Raw genomic sequence first — 15,721 nt, forward strand, 5'->3', positions numbered from 1 at the left:
CAAAGCACAAGCGGGCAGAGTAGGTAAGATTGATTAACGATACGGCCACAATCATTGTATATCTTAAATCGATCTGTATAAATATATACATCCAAAACATGAATGCAGCAGCACCACTTGTTGAGCCACGTGGCTATACACTCTCATGCTATTGAACAATATAAATATATTACAAAACTTTGTCTCTGTGGTTCGTTTGCTTTTGTTTCATTTTTTCGTAAATATACACGTAAAGGAGTAGATTTCCGCGAACAATCGGCGGGGAGTATTTTTTGTTGCTGTTTTGCGTTTGTATAGAGAGCATGTGTAGATGTGTAGAATACGGTGAAAATACACAACACTGTAGAAGAACCGCCTCTACCTACTTAATCTATTGCATAGTTGCAAAACGCTCTTGCCCACATTTGCAGGCAGGCTAGACGGTTGTTTCGTCGTCATCATTGGTTACACTGTAAGGGCAAAAGCAAGAGGACAAAAGAGATATTATGATCGAGAAAATGTGTGTGGTACACTTCAAAAGTAAACATAAATATTGCATTCCTAGGGTGTTTGTATGAAAAGGAATATAAGTAAATAAAACCTTAGTTCTTGAAGTAATTTTGAATAAAATACGTAACAAAAAAACAAGCATTTAGTAAAACGTATGACACATAACACGTTTTTTTTACGATGAAATGATAATCTGAAGATGTCTCTACTATTAAATACCATACCGCATTCCGATTGTTAATGTTTACAGTTAGTTTGGCGATGTTTGATAAATCTATACTCTAATTAAATTGAATATAACGAATTAATTTAAAATTGCTTCGATTATCCGTCTGGTGGGAGTCCTGGAAAATGGCTATTTCGGGGGCTTTTTAATTTTTTTATAACTTTTAAACCAATTGTTTTGATGTTTTTTTAACTTTAAACCAATCGTTTTGATTTTTTTTTCAAACGATATCTTTAAATTAGAAACCGAGTATGTCCGGGATAAGGCAAAGAATAAGGAGGAAATGTCTTATAAATCTGTAAAAATCTAATCAACACAAGCGGTGTTGACAATACGGCACTGGACAGTAATAATCAATTATAAATAAATAAATAAAAAATCTATAAATTAGAAAAATGCAAATACAAAAATATGTCCTTTTTAGGCCACAACAAATATTTTGCGGTCTACATAGAATAAAAGTTTTAATAATATTGGCACTAGATAAATTGAGCAAGGATCGGACATAATGTTTTTAAGCCGGGAGGTCAATCTATTTAAAAAAACACGGTCGAAATAATATCTTTCTGAAGTCTTAACTTGGAACTTAAATAAGAACGCTAAAAATACACTTTCAGACAATTTCGTTCACTGTATAAAAAATCTGATTGCGTATTAATAATGTAATAAATCTAAAACAATATTATCCACTAATTAACAGCAACTAGTTTAATAACGTACACTACATCCACTACATCATCTTACCATAGTTTGTTGTTCCCTTGTTGATAATTTGTGTTTATGTTACTTGTTTTCTCCCAGATCCTTGGATTGCAACAGGAGACACCGTTTATTCTAACATTTTTAGACGGTCCCAACACCAGCTATTTAAGCAGACGCCATAAATGTTATGAGTAAATGGAAACGATATAACCACAATGAGATTAGTCATAATTCAGTTGGAACAGACCATAGTTCTACGGTTATTCAGTGAAGCTCTACCACCAAAACCAAATGCATACTTACTCGTTTCCTCCATTCAACTGTCCCATAGATTGCAAAGGTGCAGGTGACAGTCCATCTGGTCCCCGCATAGCTAGCTGTGGGTGTGGCGCAGGAGACGAAGCAATATTGTGCTCCATCTGTCCCATGCTTTCCATCCCGGCGGTGTGATGCATTCTGGATGCGCCGTTACTGTGCACCAGATGGTCCTCCTCGGCAGTGTACGGGAAATTGTACGGATTTTTATCCGAACCTTCGGACATTCGGTCCGATTCGCCACCATTTCCTCCCTGATGGTGTTTGTGTTGTTGCCGCTGTTGCTGCTGATAATCGTTTTTAAGCAACGATTGGACACTCGATTTGAATGACATCACATGCGAGCCGGGCGGGCTGTACAAGTCGTTGGGTGTGGCAAGCGGGTGCCCGTGGTAGGGTGACTCGGCACCACCAGCACTGGAACCATAGCCAAGCGTGCGTGATCGCTCGTAAAGCGATTCTTTCAGTGCATACGGATTTTCGTGCTGGTAGGCACGCATGTGATTGATGACCTGCATCGATCCAGTATGACGTGCTTCGGCAATTGGTACCGTTCCGCCCGTACTGCCATTCACCGATGATGCGTAATGATGGGGAAGCGTGCTGGAAGGATTATCCGATGCTTGCGAATCGTACCGTTTTGCATAATCCGGTGGCACGTAATTATCCGTGTTGCCGTAATTACTATAATTTCGATCACCGTGAAGATCTGTGTTTGAATAGCCAATGTTGTAGTTTTCCTGGATGTTTTCCAAGATCGAAGGTGGCATGTTCATGCGGTTCTGATGAAGGTATGAAGTTTCTGTTATGTCCGGGTTCGGAAGAGAGCCACCGTTTGTAGGAGATTTGTGAGGATGTGCTTCGTTATCTGAAGCAGTTTCTTGGGACCAACGGCCTGTGAGGAGAAAAGGTTAAAAATACTTATCCACCATACGCGCAATTTTTGTTCAAACTTACCATTTCCAGGAGGTAAATAGTTGCCAGCATTCTGAGTTGGCCATCTGGTTGGTGTAACATTCGGGAATAGCTACAAAGAATTGGGCATTGTATTATACATTCCGATATAAACAAAATATGTTCCACAAGAGGAAAACTTAATTTAATGGTCCCGCATTTCTTACCTGTGGACTCTGCACAACATGCAGCTCAGGTGGAGTCGTAGCCACATGCTCTGTAATGTTTGGCAGGTACGATGTACTGCATACACCAGTGCTACGATGTGTGCTACTGTTGCGTCCAACGCGCGATTCTTCATCGTCACTTGAATGACTCGAGGCAAGCTCCAGACTCCTGCCATCAGTCTCGCTACCAGAATCCGAATCTCGGCGATGTCTTCTGTGACTTCGACGTTCCCCTTCCCGTCCTTGGCCACTGTTTTTCATTTTACGCAGCGCACTATCATCGTAATGTCCACGCATGTATGAAGCTACTCCGTCGCTGTTGTAGTTGGAGGTAGACGTTGAAGTGTGTCTAAACTGCCCATCGCTACGATACGGGCTGGAGCTGGTTTTAGCCGTACTGCGCGAAGTAGTGCTGGATGTACTGATGCCAATATTGCGTCTGGCCGTATCATACTGTCCGCCACCCGAACTACCCGCAAATCCGGGCGTTTTGGGTGAACCTACGTTTTGCGAACTATTGCTAATAGCAATCGACGATTCGAGCAGTGGCACTTTACGGCCAATGCAGCGCAAAAATGCGTTATGCAAATTTTCGCGCACACGTTTGTTAATTATGCAGTAGCCAATTATGGAGAAAAGCGAATGCATGATGATCACCGCTGATAGGAGCATATTGAGTAGTTGCGAATTTTCTGACGCCGAAAGTACTGCTAGAACCCACATAATCCCTAGCAGCGGTAGCGACACGACGGACAACCAAAGCAATGTACGCAGGTTGCCGAATCCAAGCACATGATCCTTGATCGTGAATGCGGCTTTAACCGATAGGAATAGGATGAATAGATCAAACACGGACACGATTGCGATCGGTCCAACCATCCACCAGATAACGGACTCGTACACCGATAGCCAACAGCTGTGGGAAAGCAAAAAACAACATTACACAAAGGTCAAAGGACTGCTGAACTGTACATTAGAGATAGGAGAAAATAGCAAAAACGCGAGACTGGTTCGTACGATTACGTTGGCTCCGGACGGTTCCAACGGTTCTGACGGTACCAACGATTCTGGACGGTACCGGTATGAGATCGACGGTAGATGGTACCGTCGATCTCATTTCCTTGGAATCGGAATTGGAATCACACGTGCCGGAGCCAAGTCGGAATCGTGGGTGCATTCCCGAGAACTCATCACTATTGGACAGATAAAACTATATACTTACAACAAACTGTTGCCGTATTCATGCACTCGTACACCGACGGAAAGACCCACCAGTAATGCAGGCGCTCCATAACCTATCGTGTGATAGAAACCCATCGGTCCATGATTGATGTCACGCATTTCCGTTAACATTCGGTACAAATGCACGCAATCTACCGTGGTCCATGCAAATGCAGCCAGCCAAGAGTAATGTAACGCAATAGCGACTAACTTGCATGGAAACTGTAATAAAAAGTATACCAATTAATATAATTAAAGCAAGATATTTAAACAAACACTTTAACGCACCTCATTGTCCAGCAGATCTCTACGAGCCTGAATGGCTACGAAAAACAGGAGCTCAGCGGTGAAAATGCAAAACAGTAAATTCTGATGAATGCTGTTCGAGTTTGTCTGAAGCCCGCGAAGCAACGCCAACGATATGATGACCGCAAAAAGAATTGGTAAGGAAAGCAAAAATGCTGAGTACGATGTAATCTGGACCAGTAGCGACGGTTCGGGTATATCTTCTGGATCGATTATGTCCACCAGCACAGCATACGTTGCCAGTTGGTTGCATGTACAGTTCACTACGATCGTATCATTGCTACCGATAGATTCGTAGTTCGGTATCTCTGTCTGACAACCGATCCGTGTCCAAAGGTTTGCATGCGTATTCCATCGGACACATTGCGGGTTGGAGCGTGAAACGAATCGATTTCGGGGAATGTTTAACCACATTTGCAGTTTTAACGCTTGCTTCAAATGTGTTTGACCGAGCGGGGCGTAGTTGGTGCGAGACGTCGAATCCATCTCGGGCGACTCTGTTACATCATCATCGGCTGCCGTAACAATGCTTCGACGTCGCTTCCGGAAAGGTTCTTCCTGCAGTCGTTCATTTGAAGAAGACTTATCGGCTCCTCTAGCTAGAACCATCGCTTCGGGAAGATCTTCACCGTGGAAGAAGTCTTCTCCATGCTCCGTGTTTGTATTAACCATCGGGACCTGTGGCGTATGCTGATCCAGCGTATCCAACCCTTCGTCCTGATCGCTCATATCGTGTATGGATATTTTTATCTCGTTTAGCATTAACTTTTCATTCGTTCGATCCGATCCATGCTTGGTAGAGGGTGGAGTAGCAAACGTTTCTACGTGATTAGTGCCGGGCTTTTCAAACCCTCCAGAAGATGGGAACGTTTGGGTGTAAGATTCTTTGCCAGTGGTTGGTGTTACGATAGCGATTGACAAAACGCTACTTGCGATCTGCATTTCTACGCCCCAGCGACGAGTTACTGTTTCATCAAAGTTGGCGGGAAACAATTCTCCGGCATCCTTGTATTGGGCGTACGTGAAAATGGCACGGTGCTCCGTGATTTGGTTCACTATCTCGTTCCTGTCCGGTGCGGTTATGCCCAGCATATCCAACGGAATAAGCACTTTTGTATGGCGATCGAATTTCGAACGATCCTGTATGTAGTTATTATACTTCGGGAAGGCTATCATCGGCTGTTTCTGTTTGGGCGAGTTTTGCAAAAAGGAGCTCGTATCAGGTAGGATAACAGTTTCCGGATGGTGACCAGAATGTTCTTGCTTTACTTTCGTCTGTTGCTTGCCGCCATTATTGTTATTGTACTGCTTGACCATCTGCGACTCGTACCCGAACAGTGATTCCGTTGTCACAATATCCATTCCTAGTACCATGTTCTTATGGACAATTTCGAAGGGATTTGTGTACGTGTCGTGTTGCGATCGTGCCAGCACGATCATATACTGATTGAAGGTATCCACCAAATCATCCGGTCCACGTCCGGTAAGGTCGACGACCCTCTTCCATTCATTTGCGTACCTTCGATCTAATATTTCGCCTGCGCTTTCTACCAGATTACGAACATAGTGCTTGTCCTGGCTGTGTGAAAGGTTTAATCCTTGCTGATAAGATTCGTAGCGCATTAGTTCATGCAACATACGATCCGTTATCAAGAGATCGGCACCATACAGTTTGCTTTGCACGAACGATTGCCCATCATTAAGCAGATAGTCCAGTTCGAAGTCAACTTCCCGCCAAAGAGACACACCCGAACTTCCCATCGACTTTTCCGAATCGATCGTGTAGAAATCCTTCAATCGACTGTCGCGCGCTCCATTCCCATCATTATCGTTAGCTTGTCCACCGACGCTGATGCAGGCTTGCTGTAGATTTGCCGCCACTTGCACCGAAATGAATGTGTTCAGCTCCAGTCCGTCGACCTCTATTTGCGATAGCTGCTTGCGAAGATCTAAAAACGCTTCCGAAGTGCAGTTAAACATGTCGGGCGTACCCCAACCGCTCTGAACCTGATCGCAGCGTCTCGTACCTTTGCCTCTCGCTGGCGCCGGGCAGTTTTCCACGGCAAGCTCACCGAACGCTGTACGGGGCCACCATAAGCCCGCCGAGTGTGATTTAGGACAACCGTCGTACACAACCTCACAACCGTTAAGGGTAACTTCCGCGTAAGGATTCGAACAGGAATCACATCGCCGACCGATGACTCCCTCGCGACATTCGCACTGACCCGAGCTGTTACAAGACTTGCCATATGATCCTACCGTATAGCATTCGCATGGTAGACAAATAGTGTCGTTAACCGGTTGATAGTGATTCTCCCTGCAGTAGCACTGCCCGGTGCTTTTGTCACAGTTTGGATGATAGCCCTGCTTGATATTACATTTGCATGGTCCACAGCTCCGTTCGCCCCACCATCCAGCAGGACATGGTTGTTGAACCGTGTTCTCACAGTACTCTCCTGAGCTTAAGCTACTGTTGCACTCACACCGATAGCCCTTAGTGTTGATCGTGTCCGCCCGACAGATGCCATTATCCGAGCAGGGCTTCACTGTGCAGATCGGTTTGCACTCATTGCCAACATATCCATGCAAACACTCGCAATACGCATCATCCCAAGTGCTCACACAGGTCGATTCTTCGGGACAATCGTCGGGACACTTTGCATTCGAAGCGCACCCGTCCAGTACATTCTCGCGCACTGTTGGACGCTTCAGCACGGACTGCACACCTCCGACTCGAACATCCTGAATGCATCCTTCGTAGTTTTCTGACGGACCTCCGTAATGCTGGCCGATCGTTCCCTCCAATCCACCAATCACAATTCGCCCCACGTACAAACCCTGGACCTTTTGCGTCACCGGAAGGACACCATTTCGTTGACCATAGTCGACAGTCAGCGAAACCTCCGTACCCATCCACTTAATCTCCACACGATGCCATCGACCATCTGCCAAGTCTGCACCGGTTAACTGCAATGGCTCACCGTTATACAGATATTGCAGGATACCATCACGCAGGGACACTACCGCCGAGCTGTTCTGTCCAACCTGGATTTCCATCACAAATGTGTCACGTTTGCGAGTTCGCAGCGAGAATGCAGTCAGCCAGGGCAGCTGTATTGGACGCAGCAATGGATTGAAACTTAATATCCCGTCACCATGGAAACGCCATGGCAATGCAACCGATTCTTGACACGCATTGCCTGTAAAACCGTCAGGACAGTCACACTCCCATCCTTCGCCCCAACCCTCGCGACACGTGCCACCGTTGAAGCATGGTTCCGATGCACATGATGCTGCTTTCTGTGGACAACCTGCTACCGTGCCATTATCAGCAATGTACGCTCCCAGGTCTACATATCGCTGGTCGATGTACAAGTCCGAAATGCAACCGATGAAGCTGTGCGAGCGTATTTGGAAGTAGGCCGGAATCTTCGGCAAACCACCGATCTGTAGTGGACCGGTTAGGTCGAAAAATCGATGACAAGGTTCCACTAATGAGGCACATCGTCGGTCCAGCACAAGCGTCGTTTGATTTGCACAATTCCAGCGCTCTCCAAGGCCGGCTAGTGCAGTTGCAGTGTCACAGTTATCGAGGGAGAGTAACACCGTACGGTTGAAGTACTTCACCTCCACCGTGTGCCAATTGCCGTCTGATACTTTACGCTGTTGGTTAACCGTCACCGTTTCTACCTTATCCCCAAGGGAGAAGGAAAATATTACCTTCCCGTTGATGATTTCCAGAGCAATGAAGTCGTGCTGTTCGTTGTAACGTCCATTGTACAGCAGCAGCCCACTGTCACGTACCGTCGCAAACTTCAGCCTTATGTTGAACCGATGTCGTTGTCTCATTCCTGGGAAAGTGAGGAATGAATTTCTCGTAAAGGATCGCGACATCAATTCGCACGTTTTTGTATACGGCGGCCAATGTCCTCCGTGTCCACTAGTGAGACAACTGTAACCATCGCCACAAACTTCCGAAATGCACGGTTTCAAACCTGCAATCGACGTTTCACAATTCACACCGGTGTACTGCTCCGTACAGACACACGAATAACCTCCCTCGCGACGGACACAGCTTCCACCATTCTGGCAAGGATCCGAGTAGCACAGGTCGACTTCCGTATCACAAAGGTAATGTTCTCTGCTGCCCGTAAATCCTACCGGACACTTGCAAGCAAACGTATTAACCGGGTGTATCGGTCGAAACAGAACCGTATCGCTGTGTATAAATCCTGACGCATTACCAAACTTTAACACCGACAAACACTGCTCGTAGTTCAAACATGGCTCACGTACACATAGATTATCATCAAACGGCAACACACGAACCGTTGCCAATCGCGCCAATATTGCCCGATTCAGGTAAATCCTTTCCTGCAGATACTGCGAACTGTAGTACTCTTCGAATGCCACATCTGGTCTGCGCGCCGAGAAGCTGACGTTCAAGATTTTTCCACTTACATCGATATCCTCTTGAATCGAGAACAGGAAGATGTTCTCTTTCGGGCATGGTATGATGGCCGCTAGCCCATCAAGGAAGAAGCTTAGTAGCGGCGATAGGAATGCTTCCTCCGTCATTTCATCCAAGCGAACCGTTACCGAATTAAACAGCATATCCTCCGTAATGAGCCGTACGACTAGCTGCATGATCGCTTTTGCCTCATTTATCCCATCGGTTACCGATACTTCCATCGTGGCAAATTTGGGCACGTTCGTGTTAAGCTGAGGACTCAACGTTAGGCCTCCGGTGGAACTATTCAAGCGTAACAAATTTGCATTGTTTCCGGATAGGATACGGTACGTAAGCTTATCCGTTACATCGGCATCGAACGCCGGAATGCGCCCGATCACTCCGCTAGGGAAACAATCGCGGAAATTGTTAAAAATTACTTGAAAATCACGCAGGACCGGCGCATTGTCATTAACGTCCGTTACCAGTATCTCCACATACACGTCGTTTCTAAGCGGTGGACTTGCCGCTCTTATGATCAGCTCAAAACGTTTGCGCGGTGATTCGTAATCGAGTTCCGTCATCGTTAGCAGCTGTGCGCGGTCCGACCCGGGTCGTGTTACAAGTGAAAAGGAGTTCGAATCATCTCCACCAATGATCGAATAGTGTACGATCGCATTCACTCCTTCGTCTGGATCATGTGCATATATCTCTCCAACCACCGATCCTACCGGACTGTTTTCTGGCACGTATAATGTCAACTTGTCCGAAGGAAATGTAGGTGGCGAATCATTCACGTCATCTAACCGAATTTGCACCTCAACGCTACTGCTCATTGTTGGTGTGCCCTTATCACTTGCAATTGCTGTCAGATGGTACACGGGAATACTTTCGCGATCGAGCCCTTTATTCGTGCGTATCACACCGGAAATTGGATCCACCACAAACGAACCCTCGTCCATGTCCTTCTGACTGAGAGCGTACTTCACACGTCCATTTAGTCCCATGTCAAGATCGGTAGCTGCGATCTGTACCACCGACGTTCCGATTAAGGCATCTTCGGGTATTGTTGCTTGATACAGTGGCACTTTAAACGCCGGTGCATTATCATTTACATCCGTCACACTGATTTCCACGTCAGTTGTATCACTGAGCGAAGGATTGCCACCGTCCTTTGCCGTAACCGTCAACAAGTATCCACTCGTACTTTCGCGATCCAACTTTGCGTTCGTTATGATGGCTCCCGTTTGTGCATTAATGGTAAATGGTTCGTTCGCACCCAATCCATTGACGGACTCGTCATTCAGAAGGTAAGTGATTTGCGCATTGATACCTACATCGCTATCCGAAGCAGACACGACCAGTACTGTTGTGCCGATGGGCGCATCCTCGAACACGGATGCACTGTAAGGGGCATTCTCAAACACAGGTGCAAAGTTATTCGCATCCGTGATGTTTATGTTCACTATGGCCGTATCGGTACGTTGTCCACTATCGGTCGCAGTTATGGTTAGAGCAAACCTGCGCTCCTGTTTATAATCCAAGGGTTGCGCAATCGTTATCAAACCTCGCCCATTTTGAGATGTGATTGCGAACCGTCCTCGTGTATTGCCCGCAGTTATTTCGTAATGCAGTCTCGAATCCTCATCTGGATCAGTGGCTGTTACCGTTGTCACCGGTGTACCTGGTGGTTGATCTTCAGCCAACATCGCTTCATAGTACTTGGGACTAAACGTCGGATCGTTATCGTTCACATCCTGAATCGTTACAATAACCGATGTGCTTGCCGATTTCGGAGGAATTCCTCCATCAACAGCCACCACCTGAAAGCTGTAACGGCTCTGCTCTTCCCGATCCAACCCCTTTGTCGTATGAATCCAACCAGTGCGTGGATCAACCGCCAGTGGCATCCCATCGTCCCGGTTCTGTATGCTGTACGTTATCTCCGAATTTGTTCCTTCGTCGGAATCATACGCTTGCACGCGCACGATGTTGTATCCCACCGGCACGCTCTCCAGCACGGCCTCCTGAAACTGCGAAGTGTAGAATCGTGGAGCATTATCATTCGCATCAAGGACGTTCACCAGCAGCTGTGTAGTGTTAGAGCGGGAAGGACTTCCACCATCTTGAGCACGAATCACCAACCGATAGCTTCTCACACTTTCGTAGTCCAACGGCTTCACCAGTGACACATCGCCACTCATCGAGTCGATGGAAAACTGGGATTGCGTGTTTCCTCCAATGATTGCATAGCTGTTTCGAGCAAACGGGCCAGAAGGGAAAATGGAATGAAAAATCATACAACGTAATTAGCTGCGTTTGATTGAGAGCTTTTTTCTGATATGACGACGACAACAAGCTCAATGAAACGTGATTGTAGGAATTTTTAAATTACAATGTCAAATACACATGTTCTGGTTGATAAAATCAAAAGTCAATAAGCTGTTGTCAGCATAAAACCATTTTTTGTGTGTTAAGCATAGCGCTACGATTTCTTTAATAACTAACATAAGAACCTGATTTTCCGTATATTTGTGGAGGTACTGAGAGAACTTGTTCAATTTATGAACATAATCAGGTGAATTTATTTATAATTGATTATGACGGTCAAAAAATCAGGTGAATATTTGCACTAGTTTTAATCATAAGTATTTCTTTATAAAAATGTTGGTATACAAATCAGCATAACCGAGTGCAGAGTGCTTCAAAACTTGTTGAGAAAATCCGAAGGTCTGAGTTGTCCAGAACATTTCGCCAACTAGTGAAAAAGATTTTGGAGAAAATTATGCAATTATCCACGGCTAAGGCCGTGCATTTCTAAGCAAAAGATAAGCACTCAAAATGGTACTCGTGAAACATATTTTCCCAGCGGGACGTTGTCCATTGAAGGCTCCCAACCTTCCGAACACTCCCAACACCTTCTACAGATTTTTTGGTTAAACTTTAATTAAACTTTTAAACTTTTTTAGAGTTTACTCTTTAATGTTAAACTAAAGAACCTAGAGGAACTCTTACCCTAGAACCTAGATCTAGAGAACCTAAAGGAAAACTAGAGGAACTCTTTAGAGTTAAAACTTTTTTAGCTTATGTTCTTAAATAAATATGTCACCAAATTGGTGCAGCATTTAATCGTTCAGGAAATCGTTAGAAAGAGGAGAAAAAGACGAACATTGATGTTTACGACAACTATAGCTGCTAACTGCTGTAAGGAAACTTCCGACCAGAAACGGCACTTCAGATGGGATGAGCAATCGGATTAAAAAATGGCATCACCAATCAAATGTAGCGTATTTTGAAACGCATATGTTATTGGTATCATGATAATACCAAGAGGAAAAATCTAGAGAATGACAACGGAAGTTATATTTTAATGCTAATAATTTAATAACTTTCCTCTCAATCTATCAGAATTGAACAAAAATGCAGGCAACACAAACATGCAAATTATTAGTTTCTGAAGTACCAATAACAAAAGAAAAAGGTGAAAGCAATGGATTTTGTAAGCTTGGTTGATAATCAATCAATTTGATTCAATTCGAGGGGAACTTAATTGATTATCGTCTCATACCAAACTTCGAAAAAGAAGCCCCATAATGAGGAATGCAAGATAGTTCATAAAAAGTCGTAGAATAATTGATTTAATGCTTTTATATGTGACCAACGTAATACATTTCTCCAGCATGTAATCACGCTTTAAGTTTAAAAATAAAGCAGTTGTGGCAAAAAATTGCAAAATTTCGTTAAACATCATCTAAAACAAAATCCTAACACGTTTTCATGGAAAAGGAAATGAATAGGCTGATATTATGAAATCGATTATCTCAATCATCATTATCTGCTTTTACTAAGCCTGTTCCTTTTTCTGTTTCTGCTGTATTTTTTCAATCGACGTCGCAGCTACTAGCGAAAAGATATTTTTCGTATGCGCTATCAGCTGCTTATTTAGAGAGTTTGTACTCGTCTCAGACAAGAACGTTGAGTTTTGCATATTGCCCAAAAGGGGTTCATTATTATTTATCATATTATATTATATCAGACTATTACATCATATTATTTTTCACTGTTTAGACGGATGTTTCCTTGATTAACGTTTTCTGTCACGAATAAAAGCCACAAGTATTTTCATCAGTTTTGCTTCCTTTTTCATTTTAACTATGTACTCTATTAGATATTTTCTTCTTCCTAGCATGTAGCATGAAGGTGACAATTAAAGAAAAATATAACCTAATAATTTTGATGACACACATCATCTAATAAAACTAATGTACACTCACCGAATCGCAGCATTATTTCCTTGATCAGCATCCGTAGCTTGAATATGGGCAACCACGTTGTTTTCATTCGCCCACTGATCTTCACGCACCTGCACCGTATAGGTACGCTCGCTAAACTGCGGATAGTTGTCGTTGTCGTCCAGAATTTTCACCAGCACCGTCGTGGTGGCCGATTTGCGCTCCGTTTGCGGTGTGGCCATATCGGTAGCGGTTACCATAATCGTGTACATGCCCGACACTTCCCGGTCCAGTGCGCTGCGTGTCGATATCGTACCGCTGCGTGCATCGATGCGGAATTTTTGCGAATCGCTGCTGTCGTTCTCCACCGGATGGATTGCCCCATTGCCTCCATCCAACGCCATCGTCGACGTTGTCGGTTCTTGATTCTCTCCCACTATGCTCGTGATGGCGTACTCGATGTCGGCATTTTTGCCTATATCCTGATCCGTGGCACGTATCGTTATTACGGTCGAGCCGACGCTCACTCCCTCGCGCACGGTAGCGTGGAATTGTTCCGCCTCGAACGTTGGTGTGTGATCGTTACAATCGAGCACGTTTACCTGCAGCGTGGTGGTGCCAGAACGTGGCGGGAAACTATCATCGGTCGCTATAACGCGAAAGTAGTGCACGTCCATCAGCTCCCGATCGAGCGTGGAAGACGTGGTGACAACGCCCGTGCGAGAGTCGACCTTGAACATGGCCTGGGACCGTGAATCAAGCAGCGAGACGAGCGAATACACTACCGGCGAGTCCTCTGGATCACGGGCCCGCACTGTGATCACGTTTGCACCGGACGGTTGTTCCTCCAGCACTGAAGCCACATACAGGGCTTGCTCGAAGTAAGGACTTTGATTTCGCAACTCCCTACGAACGCGCTTTGCTATGTCGGTATCGTTCAGTTCCTGGTGATGGTACACAATTTTTAGCCGATGATCCGCATCGATAATATCCTTCCGATCACATCTCACATTGTACGTTATGATCACTTTCCAAAGCGTTTCCGGAATGCACAGATCGCCCGTAGCAATCAAATCACCGGTACGCGTTTCAATTTCAAACCGTTCATCGTTCACATCCAAGTAACGCACGGAACAGTGGTGTAGCACCGTTTTCGGTAGAAATGCACTAATCGAGTTGATGTACTGCGACTTCTTGAGACAAATGTGTTTCCACTTGTCCGTCGTGTGGATCGCATACGAAGCGTACGTTTCCGAGATCCACTGCTTGGCATCGGCAATTTTGCGATGAATGCGATCTGCTGGCAGGTCCCGTATTTCACGCCGCTTCCGTATAATGATTCCATGCCGATATTCATTCTCCAGCACGGTATCGAACAGCACATCTCCTTCGCGAAATGTCGTGTAGTTGGTGACGGTCCTAGCTGCCAGCCACGGATACTCGGAGCGATAGTAATGGAACCGATCGCCCAAATACTCCCCATACATGCGTTGATCGTTCTCGTCGGCCTCATCTTCCCTTGCCGGAAGAGGAGTATCGGCGGCGGATGCTAAGCGATACACGGCGTCACGTTTGTAACGCTGGTAGTGCTGATGATGATGGTAGCCGGTATCATCCTCCTCGAAAAGCTTCCGGAAACTGGCCGCTACCGTTTCGTCCTCGTCCGAGCAATTGCGCCCGACGATAAATATCCTTATCGGTAAACTGTAATAGTCTATACTACGCAGTCTGTTCGAGGTAGAGTCGACGTAAAACGTAAATAGTGTAGGATAGTAGATGCCATCACATTGGAGCTTTCGCTTGAGGCTCACTTGCCCATTTTCCGGATCGACCCGCAGCAGATGGTGCACGTAGTGTGCCGATTTGTGCGCATTGATCTTGTACTGCCGTTCCGAGCCGAGCTTGTAGACGGAAGAATTGAACAGCACCTTTCCCGGTTCGTCGTTTTCGCTTGCTATTATCATGTATCCATTGCACGTACTACATAGCAATATGAGCTGAAGCAGCACCGCTATCAGAGCAAGCCGCGCCGCCAGATTGCACCGTTGCACGTTCATAGCTACAAAAGAGGGTTCTCCGGTGTTTCCGGAGTTTTTTTGTACCGCGGTTTCTAGCCTAAGTTTTTCTCACTAGCGTTTCACACTGCCGGACATGGTAGAAGATCTGCGAAGAAAAGAAAAACCCACACCAATCGGTCAGACAAACCAGACAGTCCGAACAGTCCAGTTCGCTAGAATCCGCTACACTGAACTAATAATTAACGATTACCACTAGTAGCACACCCCACGGTTTCGAAGCTTTTCCAACAACAACACCCTACACCCTATCGAACCCACCACACAACAAACGAGCGCAGCCTTACGAAACGTACCACAACGTACGGCTATTGGTCGCGTATTAATGCACCCCTACACTACGCACAGCTAGCACATCAGCTAGTCGGTTTTCTCAGTACGCCCGAAAACAGGATGAATCATCACTAGCGGCAGGCATTATCCCTTGCATACCCGCTGACCCGAGGGAAATATCGATTTTCATCGCCCCTCGTTATTTCTTGTGTAGTACACTCGCCAGGACAAACACAAGGATACACGAAGCATTTCGCTCTCCCGGCGCCGAGTGCCGAGAAAAGCAACGGTAAGAACTCTAAACACAAGCG

At 45.5% G+C, this 15,721-nt stretch overlaps 2 protein-coding genes across 2 annotated transcripts in view; both read right to left on the minus strand.

Moving 5' to 3' along the window:
- The window catches only part of LOC126561728 (protein hu-li tai shao), a 272,847-nt gene that overhangs the window by 238,736 nt on the left and 18,390 nt on the right, over nt 1–15,721 (minus strand). The window lies entirely within an intron of this gene.
- LOC126561240 (protocadherin-like wing polarity protein stan) lies at nt 416–15,119 on the minus strand. The gene is made up of 7 exons (XM_050217191.1): nt 13,105–15,119; nt 4,363–11,083; nt 4,076–4,296; nt 2,854–3,769; nt 2,690–2,759; nt 1,721–2,627; nt 416–449 (listed from the first exon to the last, which is right to left on the minus strand). Exons 1-7 carry the CDS (start codon nt 15,117–15,119, stop codon nt 416–418), a joined length of 10,884 nt encoding a protein of 3,627 aa, XP_050073148.1.

This window comes from Anopheles maculipalpis, chromosome 3RL (genome assembly GCF_943734695.1).
Source record: "Anopheles maculipalpis chromosome 3RL, idAnoMacuDA_375_x, whole genome shotgun sequence".
Classification (NCBI taxonomy): Eukaryota; Metazoa; Arthropoda; class Insecta; order Diptera; family Culicidae; genus Anopheles; species Anopheles maculipalpis.

Bases quoted from the DNA above. Each gene is read 5' to 3' on its own strand.
- LOC126561240 (XM_050217191.1), bottom strand. From the start codon at position 15,119: ATGAACGTGCAACGGTGCAATCTGGCGGCGCGGCTTGCTCTGATAGCG. The intron at 11,084-13,104 runs GTGAGTGTACAT...TGCTCGAAACAG, and splicing joins GGAAATAATGCTGCGATTCG to CTATGCAATCATTGGAGGAA. The intron at 4,297-4,362 runs GTGCGTTAAAGT...TTTTTATTACAG, and splicing joins GAGATCTGCTGGACAATGAG to TTTCCATGCAAGTTAGTCGC.